This window comes from Erpetoichthys calabaricus, chromosome 1 (assembly GCF_900747795.2).
Source record: "Erpetoichthys calabaricus chromosome 1, fErpCal1.3, whole genome shotgun sequence".
In the NCBI taxonomy this organism is placed as follows: Eukaryota; Metazoa; Chordata; class Cladistia; order Polypteriformes; family Polypteridae; genus Erpetoichthys; species Erpetoichthys calabaricus.
In genome coordinates, this window is record NC_041394.2 from 62,134,558 (window position 1) to 62,152,590 (window position 18,033).

The 18,033-nt window shown below is 37.1% G+C and overlaps 2 protein-coding genes and 1 long non-coding RNA gene across 3 annotated transcripts in view; 1 reads left to right on the plus strand and 2 right to left on the minus strand.

Moving 5' to 3' along the window:
• The window catches only part of LOC114650889 (tenascin-like), a 585,410-nt gene that overhangs the window by 236,144 nt on the left and 331,233 nt on the right, over positions 1 to 18,033 (minus strand). The window lies entirely within an intron of this gene.
• Positions 1 to 18,033, plus strand: part of LOC127529643 (uncharacterized) — a 744,809-nt gene that overhangs the window by 163,255 nt on the left and 563,521 nt on the right. The window lies entirely within an intron of this gene.
• Positions 631 to 18,033, minus strand: part of nrm (nurim) — a 24,129-nt gene continuing 6,726 nt past the window's right edge. The window contains exons 2-4 of the mRNA XM_028800710.2: positions 16,410 to 16,609; positions 12,721 to 12,897; positions 631 to 2,710 (exon numbers count right to left, since the gene is read on the minus strand). Of these exons, the coding sequence (XP_028656543.1) occupies positions 2,372 to 2,710; positions 12,721 to 12,897; positions 16,410 to 16,609 (716 nt within the window). The 3' untranslated portion in view covers positions 631 to 2,371. The remainder of the gene's footprint in view (positions 2,711 to 12,720; positions 12,898 to 16,409; positions 16,610 to 18,033) is intronic.

Consider the following 18,033-nt stretch of genomic DNA (forward strand, 5'->3'; position numbering starts at 1 on the left):
CAGTGGAAGATCTGCTTTTTGTGAACAATGTTTTAACTTAATTTTCACATTGTTTCTGAAAAAAAACATACTACATTCTACAGTAGTTTTGTGAGATTCTTAAAATATGCAAATGCTTCTAAATGTAAGCAAAATTTAATGCAAAAAACTAGGAAATACAAATATAAATGTGCTTTGTACTGGAGAACTAACCCTTCCTCTCACTGACAAGAATAGAAACAGATAATACCACTAAGCATATGTCAGCATTATTGGGAGTGGTGAGCAGCGTTTTCTTGAGACTACATTTAACTGGCATTGTAAAGAGATAATTTGTTACACTTTACTTAGAAGACTTTTTGTTAAAAAACAAAATAAAAGAGCAAATAAAAAAGGAGTCCATAAAAAACACACACACAACAGTGGACAGAAAGGAAGACGGAAAGAAACTCCTACTCCATCACCACACCTTCCACTGAATTCCAGTCAATGGAAAAAGAGTAACTGCCAACAAGCATGATAAAAAAATAAATAAATGTAAAACAACGGAACTCCACACCCCACTCAGAAACGTTTATACATGGTGTGAAAATGTTTGCCTACTTTGACCATTTAAGAATGCTTTCTGATAACCAGAATAATAATAAAACCAATTTTTTGTTTGTTTTATTAAAAACACACACACACTAACACAATAAAGTGTCTGGAGTCAAAACATATGCCTTTTGTACACATGGATGAAGGGTATTTTCTCTTAAGTATCATTTTGCAGCATAAATATACAGTACAAAACAGTTGTAAAAAGTTCAAAACTTTCATTAAAAAAAAAAGTTTGTATACAAATTATTTCCTATGTTATCGAAAAATATATACCTACTAATGAAAGTATTTCAGTATGGACTTACTTTGCCACAATAAAAGCAGATTGCATTGGAAACGTAATAAACATTCACTAAAGTAAACCACCCAACTGCTAGTTCAGAGTAATACTCATTTTGGTAGTACTTTTTAAATAATATAGTTCGCAAGGTTCTGTGCTGTTGTTTTAGCTATTAATATTAGATGTTGTTGTCTGCAGCAGCCATTTTATTTTATACATACATAATAATAAAAATACTCTAGTCATCATGTAAAAAAGGTGTTTCAATATTTAAAAAGTTTTGTGAATTTTAAGGCTACAAATTCACAAATTTAACATTTCTGTTAATTCACAACTTAAAAGATACATACCATACCAGATGCACATACCATTCACACTCACCATAAACATTCAGTAAAAACAGACTGCAATCAATAAAACAGAAGTTTTTTTTTCCACCCTTCAAATGTTCAACCATTTGGTGAAAAACAGCTTTCGGGATGACTAAAACTTAAAATACACTTTTCCACTCTGTTACAACAGCAAACATTCATGATCTTTTAAATAAAACTAAATCTTTAAATGCTCATCTTTACAGCATTTCCTGCTGATAGTTTGCCTTGGCCTCTGTGTTATCAACCTTATGACGCATGTGTAAACTGTCTCAGAATGATAGAAAAGTGGCATAAAAGGGGTCTTTGACAGGGTTGTTACCAACCACTTCTCAAATCAGTAGCATTGTTAAAAATAAAACCAAGGAACATAAATTTCTTTATCTGCAACCACTCCAAAAATGCACCCCATGTGTACAACCCTCAATTTTTAGAAAATATTCATGTAATAAAAAGACTTTAAATTTCTAAAAATCTTATTTCAGTTTGTGCAATTTTATGAAAAGCAGTCCATTTCTGGAAAATATTTAGGATTCTTTAAAAAAAAAAAAAAATCACTACTGAGTGTTAATTAAAAAATGTCACATAATTTTACACATCTTTTCTGTGCCTTTTCTTAACATGTGACACTGCACCTGAGATATATTTTTATTTGTGGACCTGCTGTTTGTTTTGATATATGAACAGTAACTGCATCCTTCCATTTTCATATACCACTACAGAATAAAAGTTTAAGATGACTGCTTGACAAGTACTTTTGTTTCTATTTGTCTAACAAATGAAGCACAAGGCATTGTCTGCAGCAATGTGCAAATATTACACAGAACAAATGTCATCTTGTAAACTAGCAACATGTAACAAACAGAAATGGTGTGCATGCATACACACAAACATACGCACATACACTCAATATTTAAGGTGTCTATGCATGAATTGCAGACATGTAACTTTAAAAACAAGCAAATTCTTTTTCTAAGACATTTTTTGGTCAAACTTCCCACAGATCAGCCCAGAAACCATAAATCTGCCTTGAACTGCCTTCTAGGTTTTGAAGATCACACTATGTCCCTTTCAATACAATACTACTGGTCTAAAGTTTCCCAAATGAGGAACAGCCTCATTTTTTTGTCAGGGTGTTCACTCAGTCCGCCTTGTGAAAAGTACTTCTGGATTCATCTGTTTGGGCACCATTGAGTTCGCTGACCTCTCCACCCATCTCCTGACGGGTGAAGAGGTCCAGCTTGTTGTGCAACTGGGCACGTAGGTAGGCATAGTCTAGGTTATCCAGTGAATGGCCACAACTGAGGTAGAGTGTCAACATTGTTGCCAGTAGCACACGGTCCAGTGACAGACTTGGAACAATCCACAATACCACACAGAGTTCTAGATAAACAGGGTGGCGGAGGTGTGCATAGAGTCTCTGAGCACGGGGAGACTTTAGGGAAAGGGGATCCTCTAATCCTAGACAGTGGTAATACACCTAGAACCAAAAAAGAGGGGAAAAAAACAAAAGAATTAGTATTTTTTAAGCCTTCTGTAATTAAAAACACATTTTAATCTTCATTAATGGTAATTGATATAACTTTTTTCCACGGAAGGGACACTGAGGTGCAATTATGAAATGATCTATATAACAAAATTAGCAGTATTACACTGGTTTCACTCAGGAAATTTCCTAAATAAAAATACAAGAATAAATTTGAGTTTCATGTACTCACAACTATAAACTTAACTTTTTGCCCACCCCAGTATTTATACAAACCTATTCATTTACTTGCCCACACATACATACACATATACACACAGATTGTTAAAACTCCACACTTTGAGGACTAAACATTTATTAAAGACACACTCCGATAATTTCCACACAGTTTAGCTCAGTTCAATGACTTGTTCAGAGTCATACCTTAGTCAATATTCATAGAAATAAATACATATCTCTCTATTATATAAAAAAAATCTTGGGATGAGACTTTTTGTCTGGCAACGAGACATGATCTTTTGGAGAGAGACAGATAGACACTTTTGAAGAGAGACACTTTCACATCCCACGAGAAAGGCACGTCACATCATACTTACAGCCTTTGTAAGCAAGTCCCGTGACACGCATGCAGAGCAGGTTAGAGATAATGGAATTAGGAAAATTCAAAAGTCTCAAAAAAATGAGTGAAAAGATCACATTAGCAGAAACAAACGGAAAATATTACTCGGTGAAAAAAAGGAAAAGCGAAAAGAGATCGCACAGTGTTTGAGGAAAAAAGGACAAGTGCTGTACAGGCTTTTAAATGTTCAAAGCGCCGCCCAAAAGGCCAATGACGCGGAAAGAAAGCAGCAGCAAGTTAGCAGCAAGTCAGTAGCTGATTGAGCAAAGAGGATGTAAAAAAACAAAAAAACAAAAAAAAAAAACAACAACTGTTACTTGTTTCCCAATGTATCACCGTTTAAGAGGGGTTTCAGAGGAGCGATCGCGTCACCTTGGTGTGCATTTAGCTGCACTCTTCACAACGGTGTGTGGCGCTGGCAGGGTGTGTGTGGGTGGGTTTTTGGGCGGGGGGGGGGGTATGGTATACAAGCGAAGTTCAGATCATACGGCACGGCGGCAGCAGCAAACCAGCAGCTGATCGAGCAAAGAGGAGTTAAAAAAAAATGTATTTGTTTCCCATTGAATCACTGGGAAGTTAGATGGACATAAACAAAAAAAAAAATTCAGGAAACAGATTTGTGTACCTGTAAAACTGATTAGAATGTAGCTTCTGTATTCAGTTATTAAAATAATTAAGAGTGCAACATTCGAATTCCAACATGACTGCATCTAGTAAGAAATGCCAAAAATAATACTAGTTGTCACTGAAAGATATGCTGCAGGTTATATTGAATAAACTATGCAGTTTTATTTAGAGAAGTTAATAAATAAAATAAATTAAAAAAAAATGTGAATTTCCCCTTGGGATTAATAAAGTATCTATCTATCTAATATTGTTTTCAAGCCTTCTAATTCAGTTTAATCAGTCAAAACGTTATGCTTCATTTGTCTATTTTAGTCATATATTGATTAAATCACAAGTTAGTGTTTATTTACAGCACTTTAGCTGGCAAGCATGTCAGAGCAGACTTCAGACATAAGCCAAACTGAAAGTGTGCCTGCTTCATGTTACTTTGCTATATCATTAAGTGATAGCATCTTTTTATTTACATTATTGAAAAAAAAAGTAAAATGATTAACTTCACAAATATAATTCTATTATTTCAGTAAAGTAATATTTTTATACATGAAGACCTTAGCATTATTTTATTGTTTCCTATCTGGTTATAGTGTGTGTGTGGAGTTTGCATGCTGTCTCCGTGTTATCGAGATTAACTAGTGTACACGAGTATGCAAGTCCTGTGATGGCTCCAGTTATGCACCCAAATGGCATGTATGATTTACCAAAAACTCTGCAATGTGGCGTTATGCAAGTGACTACTTGCTTGTGTGTGACTTTGAGCTGCTTAACTTGTACACTAAAATGATTAAAACTAAATCTACACATCTTATGTTTCTTGTTCTGGATTGCCCAATGATTTTAGCTGCATGCATGCCAAATGTGTTTTCTAACTATCCCCAAAAGATAAAAAGCACATGCACACAATACTACATGCTAAAAAAAAAAATGAATTTATGTGATAAATAATGCATTTTTTAACAAAGTGTTTGTATGCTTACCTAAAAATAAAAGGCTACCTGCAATCAAGTATGGCCCAAGTGCCCCAACTGCTATCATGGTTCATTTGCAATTTTAGTATCCACTGAGGCATTTATCAGTAATCATGCAAAAACGTCTTTGATGTCTAGCAAAGAAATAGAATTATAATAATAATTCTTTACATTGACATAGTGCTTTTCTCACTACTCAACGCGCTCTCCACACAGGGATTATGTGGGTTGTGGAATTTCTTTCACAGTTTACACAAATCACACAAAGAAAGGACGATTTTTTTTGTAAAACCAAATAGAAAATGTATATACAGTTAGTCCCCAAGTTACGGACATCTGACATATGACTGACGAACGGGGCCGCAGCTGCTCCTTCATCTGTCTGGGGGACGCGACGCAGGCTCCTCAGTAACTGCCGCTCCGTTATCTCCTGCCTGGGGATGCTGCAAGCGGTGGCTGAAGGGGGGTGGTTTCGCTGCTCATGCAGTGTAGTGTCCCTCAGGTGGCTCCGGTTGATGAATGGGGCAGTGGGGGCTGCACCCCATTCATTCTCAGTGGGCGGCTGGGTGCGTGGCAAGCACTCGTGTGCAGGATGGAGGCTTGATGGAGCGGAGGGGGGTGTTCCGCTGCTTGCCCACCACACCTCCGCAGCTACTGCTCCCGACTGGATGGAAGCCGGATGGGGCAGAGGTGGACGTTTCACTGCCCACCCACCACACAGCCTTGCAGTGTCCCTCGAATGGCTGCCCCATTTGTTGTCGGTGGGCGGCTGGTGATGCTGCAAGCAGTGACCTGGCTGTGCCGGAACGGAGGCCATTTAGGGTGAATAGGGCGGCAGGGAGCAGCATTGTAGTGTGCTTCAGGTGGCTGCCTGTTGAATGGGGACGGTGGTGGGCGATTCAATATCCGCCTTTGGCCATACCCTTTTCGCTCTCGGTGGGCTGACGCTGCAGGCAGCATACTGTATGCAAGTGGAGGTGATTGTGTGGTGGGCGGCTGGTGAACCGCCCCTTGCTGCCCCCATTCATTCTCAATAGCAAGCCTGCTTGTACTGCTACGTACATAGTAGGAAGTTGTCTCTCGTCAGTACATCAGATGTGCTGACGAGGGGTGTCTTCCTGCCTTGATAGCAGGTACAGTGCTGTGCAGAAGAGCTCATCTTAACCTTTTGTCTTCACCCTTCAACAAGGTCTCTGAAACACAAATCTGAAGCAATTGCTGGTGATACAGTAAAGAAGAGAAAAACCATCACCTTGGAAAGCAAAGTGGAAATAATAAAAAGGTCAGAGAGGGGTGAAACTCCACCATTCATTGGCAGAGCACTTGGTTACAGTTGGTCAACAATAGCATTTATTAAAATAATGTATCTGTTCCGACTTACATAAAAATTCAACTTAAGAACAAACCTACAGCCCCTATCTCATATGTAACCCGGAGACTGCCTGTAATGTGCATACGGTATTAAGGTTCAAAATGGATGCATTTGTTACGCTTGTTTTTCGACACATTGTTGTTCTACTGACTATTTGGCTGTGAATTGTAGAAATAACTGCACGTTAAAGCACACCATGATCATGCAAAAAGTAAGTTCAACCTCAAAAATACCAAACTTATCTTTTAATTAAAAAATGCTTATTACTCAGCAACATGCACATATTAATTTCATTATATCCAGTTTATGTAAAAAAGTAGAATATTCATGTATTTCTTTCTCTTCATGCTACTCATGTAACAAGCCTTACAGCTGTAAAATATGGGGTTAAAATCTTGTCTTGGTTACTGTCTGTCTGTGTACAGTCTGAACATTATCCCAGTTTATGCATACATTTTTCTTCAGGTACTCCGATTTTCTGCTTGAAAAGTCAATGTCACTCTGTCTATGTAAAACACTTTGAGTAGCAAGAAAAGCACTTTATACTTATTATCTTTGTTTATATGATGGATAAGAATTCAAATATTTTTGTTATGTCTTGTTCCTTTCATTTGTGTTTAGAAATCAGACATGATTCTTAATCTCTTTGGTTGTTGTGTTATCATTTTTCCCCTCTACATTTTTGTAAAACAAATGGGAGACAAATGATCCTATTAAATACTATGACAACTATTTAAGTGTCACAGACCTGTACTTTACATAGACATGAACTTGTTTTTAAAGTCTGTATATGCATGTAGTTTACTTTTTCAACAGCTTTAGATAGACCATTGAACATATTCCCAGGGACTACAATTGGCTGCAAGGATGTTAGTAACAGGTAATGTTAAGTTTAATAAGAAATGACTCACGTTTAATGTTTAAATGAATGATTTTTAAAAGTGGTGTTTGTCTGTAAAAAACTTTTGATACTTTTTTGATCTTCACTCCTGAGCTAGCATTAGATTTTAAATGCATAATATATATTTTATTGTAAAACACTGTAGAAAAAAACCAAACTGTTCTTAAGATTGATACACTTGCATGAATCTCCATGTAGAGATAGAACTGTGGATTAAATGTTGAGGAAAAAAATGCCCCAACATAGACATTACAAAAAAAGCAAGGCTAATGTCCCACATTCTGTCCCCTCCCTAATAAGAGAGGTTAAAATTCACTTCCCACTATGCATAATTCACTTTATCCCCTTTGCATCATATTCTTTGTCATTCAATGCTGATTTGTTTGAATTGGAATGAGTTTAGTACACAGGCTCATTCCACCATGGTGTGCTAAGAAGTACCTCTGGGGGGTCTTTTCTGCCCTCTTCTATCAGGCAATTAAATGCTATTGATGTACTTGTTAAGTTCATTTTGAAATATTTCCACAGTATACATTTATTTATTTATCAACTGATTGGCTGTATTACTTCTCCTGTGAGTCTGTATCCTTTTTTATGTTTCTGCTGCATGCATCTGAATTTCTCTATGGGATTAATAAAGTTTATCTAATGTAATCTAATAATTCAACCTCCTACTGTTTTGTGTGCGTGTGAACATTTAACATTGTGAAAATTGTGGTTTGATCTTATACATGAAATAGAATTTTAGATTTGTTCATTGTGATTTCCTTCAAAACTATTTTTTAATTGTATTAATAAAAGAATAACCTAATAGTAAAATGTAGATATTTGCTCAATATTTCATATCCCTTTTTCACACTAAATTTTATAAAGTCATTCCCTTTAATGATTCACTGCTATAGGCCAGCATCCATAAAGTAGTGTTGAACTTATTTCTGCTAGGCCTGTTTGTGTTAAACCCACTGGAAAGAACTATCACAGTTGGCACTAGGTTTTTTGTGACAAGCTGAAAAATTCTGTTTGCATTACACAAGGAGCACTCATGGAAATAGTCAGAATATTAACAACCTATTTTTGTAGCATTTATCAAGGCTTTGATACAAAATACATGTTACATATGCAATGGTAACAGTTATTTACTCATTTCTATAACCAGAGCACAAGACAGTTATGTGATCTATTCAAAGTAACACTGCAAGTCAGTGGCAAGTATTAAAACAATACTATTTTACTTCAGGCTCCAACTTCCGAGTCTCTAGGTCACAGCAGCCTTGGTCTCATCAGATTCAGCATGGCCACAAATGTTGCTTACTAGTCATCAGAACGTGAAGAACGAAGGTTTATATCTTATCTTATGCTTTGATATCAATGAACTCTCTCCTCTGTTGTAGTAAAGAAATAAGGGAAGGTGGGTCAAATAACACAACAACACCACCACTGAACTCAAACCAAATAAATCCAATTCAGGGTTACAACACAGAATCTATCCCTGCAGCACTGGGCATAAGGCAAAAGAAAATAGCTCTGGACATAGTTAGTCCATCTAGTACATCTGAGAACAGCTCATGTACAGACCCGTGCTCATACCTGCCAAATTTACAATTGACAAATCTGCACCCTGACAGCAACAGGTGAAACTTAGGAAAAAAGAGGATGGCTACTGTCTGACAGAATCGAGTCGGCCTGCTTTTAACTTGTCTGTAGTACAACTCAAAAAGAAAGGTGTGCTGCAAACCAATTATTTTACTGCTAATTTTAACAATGTTGTTAAGATAATTTATATTATTAACTCTGAGGTTGCCAAACCAACATATAAAAACAAATGTAACAAAAACATTCAATAAATGAAGTGTTGCTATGGTTTTGTCCACTTTATTAAAAAAAGAATTCCTAAGAAAGTAAGGCCCTATGGAATCAGTCTTATTTTTTCACAAATTCCGTTTTATTTTAATAGGTTTTAATAGTTTTATTTTTCCTTGATTTGGATTTTTGCGTTTTAACTTTTTTTTTTTTTTTTTACTGTAAGAAAGTAGTAACAGCTACAACAAAACAATAATGAAATGGCACGTTACATTCCTTTTAATGAAACAGCACACTAGCACAACTGATTTTGCAGTTCCCTTCATGATGATGCTCTATGCTGAGACTGCAGTAGGACAGTGAGTGCCCTCCAGAATTGTAAGAGCTGTTACTAGTTTGATGCATCCTTCTTAGAAAAGAGAAATAGTGGCCTGCTTTTAAGGACTCGTTGCATCTGCGGAAAAGCCTGCTCTTCTGCCCAGATTTGTAGGTGCCGAGTTTATAACTGAACAGTCAAATGTGGACCTTGCGTGCCTTGTCACCACAAGGCAAAACATTTATCAAATCCGAAACATCGTTGTTAATTTTTAAAAGGGAACCCGTTAACAACCAGTGCTGTTCACTAATAACATTTTTCTACGGGAAAGACTGTTAATACCGGTTAAATACCTGTATAATTTAATCGGTTAAATGATTCACAGTAAATACATCAAGTACAATTAGAACTGCTTACATAAAAGAATCATAATACAGTCAAATGTTTACTCATCTATCACTATGTTGAGAACTATGTGGTCTCGGCTATTTGTGGTTTCATCAACTACAACATATATTTTCTTGCCACGAATCTTTTGAAGAACGGCATCCATATGTTGTTCAAAGACATAGAGCAAATGAGTTTGACGAAGACTGCTCTCATTTTCTGGCAACGTGCCTCCTTGTTTACAATGCTTAATAAAAAAAAATGACACATCTTTATCATTTTTTCGAGCGGTATGTCTGACTCACATGGACACAAACTGGTGTCTTGCATCTGACAATTTTGTTGTTTCCTCTGTTGTTACCTGAAGGGGAACACTTTTTGATCTTAATTTCTCCTTGTTTTTGAGATAGGTTTTAGATCTGGCGTGGTTATTGAAAGTATCTTTTCGTGTCCAGTCTATGGTATGCTGGCAAAACTTGCAGAAAAGTTGTCCAGATTCGTAAAAATCGCCGGGATATTGTTGTGCCCTCAATTTTGCAGCTAAGCTTGTGTTTCTTAGGTTTTTCGATGCAGTTAGGGTATGTGATACCACTCGCTTCGACATTTCTGTCTCGTGCAGCTAGCTAATTCGCGTGCCCTTAACAAGAAAACATATAGGAAACTTGCACACAAACAGATAGAGGCATGGTTTGTACTATATGTATATATATATATATATATATATATATATATATATATATATATATATATATATATATTATATATATATATATATATATATATATATAATGCATATAATGCATTATGCACCTCACAAGAAATATGTTAAGTACTCATAAGGCAGTTCTGCAGCCAGCCTATTTGCTTTGTTCCAAATCAGGAGATTCATTACACTGTTTCAATTTAGTTGCATTTAACACTGTAAACTTTCAAGCATAGTAAACATATCAATAAACACCCCATGGCTGTGTCGTGAACTTCTTTCACTGGGCAGAAATGTTTTTTCAAGGGAAAAAATATTATGGCGGGTTGACAATAATTGTCTTTGTGCACCACAACATTTTCCTAAATATAAAGTTTATTCACCAATACAGCTGTGTGAGCAAAACACCTAATATCAAACAAACGGAAGAATACTTGATAATTATGCACTGCTATGTTTGGTATAAAAAGGACAGGTCAGAAACAGACAAATGTACAAAAGAAAGCCAGGATATGTGCTTCAGTTTTATGGCGGTAGATGTAGCAGGTAAGTTTTATTTAAATGTAAGATGCTCCCTATTTACTTTCCAGCAGCCACGATAAACGTAACCTCAAATCATACGTCTACTGTCTGAACTCTTATATATAAATTGTTAATTATATTCATTTTGGATTGTTTGATTAACATTTACTAAGTATGTCAAAGTTAGTTTGTGCATTAAGATGATGCCCCACTTCACCTGCATCCATCACTTTCATACTGTAAGATTAATGGGTTCACTCGTCAGTCTTGTGGGGCACTACTGTTCGTTTTTTTCACCACTTCTGTATGTGTTTTGGTCAACCAGATCACAAGTGAATTAACAACTGTTGTCTAATCGTGCATGAAAGAGAAGTGAAGAGCCTGATCAGGTGCTTGGCTTACTCTGGTTGACTGCTAATTGTGAGAGTTGTTTTTTGCGACTTGTATTACATTCGTACCTATAGGATTTTTATTTGTACCTTGTTATTGTTTTAATACTCCATGTTAACCCTCAACTCTTTATGCTGTGAATGAGATTCCCTATTACCAACAGCAGACGCTTAGTGTGACAACCACAGCATGCACAATTAAACCCATACACAGTATTTCAAGTAGGTAGATCAGCCCTATGTCAAATCCTAATCATACTTCATGAGAGTTGTTTTGGTCCACACCAGGGTGCTATTGACATCTTCACATAACTGGATTTTCGTGGGAAAAAAAAAAGGTTCAAAAGGACTAGTTGTGAAAACACCTACAGTATATTCATAGCAAGCAGTGGTAGAACAGCTAATTATTTGCAATCAACAAGCATCTCTCCTCCTCCTTTGACAAACAAACCTTCCCCATATAAGGAATGGTACCGTACGTCACTGATGTCTTGAAATGCCAATGTGAACTCTTAAGATATCATACATCCCTAATTTCAAATACAGACTGGAATGCTGGAGAGTGTTGCTCTGCACAAACGTGAAACAGAAATTCACTTTTTCTGTCTTTGCCAGAGGTTTTTTTTTTTTTTTATTTTAGTTTTTTAAAGGACCTTTGTGATATCATTCTGGTTAAACAAAGGCAGACACCTAGCTCCAGTCCCGAAATAGTTTGTTGCCGAGTATTTCAGAAGCAAAATCCACTGCACTGAATTTTTGACCAAATGATAGTCAGTTTTAATCCCTGTCAATTCAACACAACATGATTAGAACAAGGTTATCAGTACATTTTCAACCCTTTCTTTTGCTTTAGCTTTGCCTGCTTTATTTCACATTTTACCTTCTTCTTTATTTCTGTCTGGGCAGCAACACCTTGATCTCAGTAACTGTACGGAAGATAACCAGATGTTGGATGCTTGAGGCAGTAATGCTAACCACTGAATCACCATGCTTACCAACAAAAATATCAACATTAATATCTAACCTTAGAATTAACTGTCTTGCCTTTGAGATTAATCAGGTAATTTTTCCATATACAACTGAGTGCCCTGCGGTGGGTTGGCACCCTGCCCGGGATTGGTTCCTGCCTTGTGCCCTGTGTTGGCTGGGATTAGCTCCAGCAGACCCCCGTGACCCTGTGTTTGGATTCAGCGGGTTGGAAAATGGATGGATGGACAACTGGGTGCCAAATGCCAGTGTTTGTATTCATGTGGTGTGCTGATGCATAACATTATGGTTTGATTCAAATAATTGTGGGACTCTACACTAATCAAAGTAAATTCACATTTTTGATTGATCTTATTATCTTGCTGTCACAGGCAAATATGGAAGGAACTGTTTCTCAGAAGTTGTATCTCTCTTACCTGCTTGATGCCCATTAGCTCTGGGTAGTCAAAAATGAGGACAATGCTGAAGATAATCAGCCAGCATATGAAGTGCAGGATAAAGCACAAGAGAGGTACCCATGTGTCCCATGGAGCAGTACTGGCATTCCACAGCAAAGGAGCATTTTGTACTGGCTGCCAGTACCTTATCACCACCTGTTTGGAAAGGCAACAGCAGGGAAGTCAGCATAAATTTAAAAGCAGAGCAAATAGTGTCCCTACTGTGGTTAGTAGACTAAGTAGAATTATTTAGATTAATAACTTAAATTAAAAAATACAAAAGTACAAAATAAGGAGAGCAACGTATATGCAAACCATGTAGCACAGGCCAAATTACAGATCATACTGTAGGACAGTGTTCATTCTGAAGAATCATAAAATGTGCTTTGGAGATAAAATCATGGTTGTGCTGCACACTAGCAGAAGCTAAAGAGTTCATGGAGTTACCTCAAAGTGTAAAGGAGTCAACTTCATTCCTGTAATGAAGACCCAGGTTCAAGTAGAAATGTTTATTCCACACTTGACTCTGTATTTTATTTAGTTCACAAGAGGGCAATACAAACCCATAAAGGACATTATAAATTTAAATACAGCACAGTTAAGGAGACTGCTCAATTTAAATGTGATGAAGAAGAGCAATATTTAGGAACTAATCCCACTCTGATTCTACAAAAGTGGAAATACTCTATTCAGTCTGCATTACACTTACATTAAATTATTTCATCTCATGTTTCTTTGGGCATCTTGTTCTAAGTATTACATTAAAACTGGACAGAAATGCGGCTACCAGAGGCCCCACTCACACTACAAGTTAAAGGTAAGTCACTATTTAAAAGCCTCAAGAAAAATGTCTTCAAGTCTAATCCAGAATTATCTTCAAAATACTATCACCAATTTACCAGGATAAAATACTGCATGTCTCAGTATAGACTGCTGAAATCATTCTCCCCCTCACTACATATATACTGCACATACAGTATATGATACCAACTGAAAAGTTGTTGATATGCCTGCTTGTCCCAAAGCCCAGAAGTGCATTTCTTATGAAATCCTTTTTAATCAATATGGCTCCACCATATTGATATACAGGTAAAATTCCGTTACAACGAATATCTTTACAACGACATTTTCATTACAACGAAGTAATTTTATGGTCCAGACAGTTTCCCCATATGACACGAGTCTATAGAAATCTTGTTACTATGAAATACATTTCAGCAGATACTTTCATTACAATGAAGTGCCCAAAAGACCTTGAAATACCTGAATGAATCATCCACAGAGCAGTTAGTTCTGTGGTCGCAGCTCATTTGTGCACAACGATCCCCAAACAGAAACATTGTAATTGTTTTTTCTTTCTTCAAACTTTCCTTGTGCTGTTTTTTTTTGCCGTTTTTATTTTCAATGGTTTTCAGCGATACCGTTTGCTTATTGCTCGTCAACATTTGAAAAACATCCATTGGAATTTAACTCTCTGTTACCCTCATATAGAAATGGTAGACACAAAAACACGATAACAGTCAATATTAGGAAAAACAAACTTTAAATGTTTGCGGCTCTTGATTCCGGCAAAAAGAACAAAAAAAAAAAAAGACACCGGTGAATTCGGAATTTCACCATCGACACTGTCAACTTTCTTGAAAGACCAAGCAATAAAAGAAGAAAAATCTCGGGTTGTAAACATATGCAACCGGCTGCATTTGAAGTCATTGAAAAAGCAGTTTTTATGTGTTCTAGAAACATTCCTATTAATTCTGCAGTCATTCAAGAAAATGTGAGGTTTCAAAACTCTCTTGGGACCTCCCCCAACGGGACAACACACCGAAGAGCATCCCAAAGTGCGATCACCGCGTCTGTGGAAGACTGTTAATCTGTTGCCAGGGAAATAGCAGGCTCACAGCTCTGCTGCGGCTCGCCACCGAAGTAAACAGAAAAGATCTCGATGGGCGATGCAAGGAATATTGTAAATGCAGGGAACAGTATTACTTGGCCACTAACCTTGCCACAACCCTGCCTGACTGCTGTGTCTGTGTATAGGAGAGTGGCAGATCCCATTACAATAAATAACTGTGCTGTTCCTGTATAAAGCTGGTTTTGCTAAAGTACTGGGTGATGGACAGGAACTTATAGCACAACCACAATCTTTCATAATTTGCTTCTGTGGCACTTCAATGCAGCACTGTGAGCCTGCTGTTGCCCTGCCCCAGCAACGGACAATCTTCTACAGACACGGCAATCGCGCTTTGGGACACACTTCAACATGTTTCCCCGTTGGATGGGGGTGGATGGGGATCCCAAATGAGTTCAGAAACCTCACAATATGCTGAAGAAGAAAAGGATGATTCGGTGCTGCCCACAACATGCTTCCACATTTATATAATGTTTGCGTTGAATTTCTCCCACCCCATTGCACAGCAGTGCTTCAGCCATTGGATTTGGACATAATTCGCACCATGAGAATATAGCGACGAATATAGAATCTCATTAGTACGAAATTTTCATTATAACAAAATACTTTTTAGGTCCCTGGCAGTTCGTTGTAACAGAATTTTACCTGTACTCTCAACAGTTCTCTAAGAGCTAGTTGAATATAATGTTGAAAACATACCAAAATATTGACGGTGGAACCAGAATTTAGAATACTTAGCATATTATGTTGCTAACTTTTCTGTCTTGTGAGATTTAAAAAGTATCTCATAATAATGGAAGCTGCAAAAATTGCTACCATAAAGAAGATTGCTGTATTAAAGTCAACAGTGTACCCACATCAAATCTGACCACTTGACTTGGTGGCTGCAAGTCAAAAACCTTAGTCAATAAGTTATACTACCTGGCTGCCTACAGCAATATATGCTGGGAAAACAGGGAATAAAGCTTAAGAATTTACTACTGAATTTTATTGAAATATGCACCAGGTTGAAGTGTTAATCACTGAAAGTTTTTAACAAAATAATACTTCATCAATTTGACTCGGAGAAACATTAGGTTAAAAAATTCAAGAAGACTGAAGGATGTGGAAATAACTCAGGGAAGCATAAAAGTGTGACTGTAGTTAGTGTTTTCAAATACATAAAATGTGTCATTTGTAGTACTGAAGTTTAAGTTTACATAATAATAAATGAGTGTTAATTGGTACACATTACAATGATCTGGGGCTGAAATGTAAATTCTCTACCAAGCAAGCTGAAGCTGCCTTGCATATCAACGACTTTTCTTGGAAAAAACGAATAATCAGGCACTGACAAGATTAATGAGAACACATTCATTTAAAAGCCTAATGGACATCATTACACAAAGAATTATTGTAAGGTAAAAACTGAATGATCAGTCAGCACATAGGATGCAGAAACTAAAAGAAAATTCTTCAAAACATCTATCGAAGAGTACACAACTACTGCATGAATTTAATGCCAGACAAGAATTAACCTTTTCCAAGATATTTTAGTACTTTCACAATACAGAAGATTTAATCTGCACTTTCTTTTAATGGGTCCGAGTGCTGTTCTGCAAGGTGCTTATTTGAACGAGTAGGTCATGTACTAGTGATTTATTGATAAAAGTAAGAAACTATAACCACAGTGATACAAGAGTATTCGATTTGTCCAATTGTTTTAGACTATCTTTCCTTAATGAATTTTTGACAGTGAACTTGCCAACAATGCCCTCACCTGTAATGCCAAGGAAGTGGTGAATACATAGAAGGCTCGCTGTAGTACTCCAAAGATAGCTTGGCACCATCTCTTGACAGATGCTGAAGCAAGAAGGCTGTGCTGGACAACAAATAGCAGGAGCAGGAAAAAATCCTGAGTGAGAGGTCCGAATACTTTGGGGTCACGGAGCGACTCTCCCCACTCCCGTGAAGACTCCTCTGTGGAAAAGGGTAATATTAAGTACAAATGTAAACCTTTGTAATTACTTATAACAAATTACACTTCAAAGGAAACTACAGTGATGCACTTTTTTTGTGATGTTTGTATTTTTAAGTCTCAATTGAAAGTGTGAGAGACAAGAAAAAAAAAAATTAAAAGGTGTATGCAAGCTGCTTCCTTTTACCAAAGGACAACAACATTATTTCTACATATGTGGATGTGCCACACTATGCGTCCCATGTTTTTCAACCTTGTATACACACAAAAGATAAACCTTGTATACTCACAAAAGATAAAGCAAGCACATTCCTCATTGTTCAACATCACCAACGACTTGATAATTATACTCTACACAAGTGTTTTATCATCTGGTGTGCTGTGAAAAAAATAGTATAATGCTACTGGGTACTGAACTGAAGAAAAAAACACTCCTCAGGTGGTCGAGACCTGTCTGAGAAGGACTGGAGTACATGGGGAAGCCAATATAAAAGCAGCTCCACGAATGCTGTTTTGCAGACACAGCACTTAAGAGTGCGCTGAAGCAACCAGGAGACATGTCGGGGGGCCAGCAGCCAGGGTGCATGTTCGCCAGCAACTCTTACAAACCCAAGGAACAGTGGGCATACGAGTGCTCACTAAGTGCTATGTCTCCGAGTCCCAATCTCCAAACTGATTGTTTTGATGCCGTCTCCGGTAAAGACCCTTTGGACAGTTTAGCACATGTATGGCAATTAATGTTTTTTAGTTAGTAGAACTGTGGTGTGCCTTGGGGATTTGTGGATTACAAAAAGTGTGCCATCAAAGAAAAAGGGTGGAAAACACTGCTATATACCTTTACTTCTGCCACACAAAAAGTTCTCTGTAGCAGCTCTCTCACCTAAAAACTGACACCATGTATTACTTGGGTGGTTATGGTGCGTTCTTTGCATAAATTAGCAAAAATACTGCAAACTGGAATAATGGATAGGGATAATCATCATACTTCTGTTTCATAGAATTTTGCAATTATATTAGGGCAGTCAGCATTGCAAGCTAACTGACAGACGGGTGAGTTAAACACAGAGGTACTAGAGACTTATTTTGGTTTTAGTGCCACTCAAAGATAATTTACTTTGCACTTTGGTGGTACGACATTGATTTGATCTTCTTACAGAAACGTGAAATGAAAAAAAAAAAATAAACAAATAAGAAAAAGAGTGCAATTTCTGTCTTTGCAACTTTTCTCTAGCATTGCACCAGGACTGCCATCTTTGCTGCCACTGCAACAAGAGCACCTAGAAAGAATGAAGCTGCTTTTGCCAGCAGTAACCAATGAAATCTAAAATTTTAACTGTGCCACACAGCACTTTTGAATGCAGGTGTTATTGGGTTGCTCCACTGGGAACAAAGCTAAAAGCTCATCAGCTGTGTTTTGTTGCTTAGT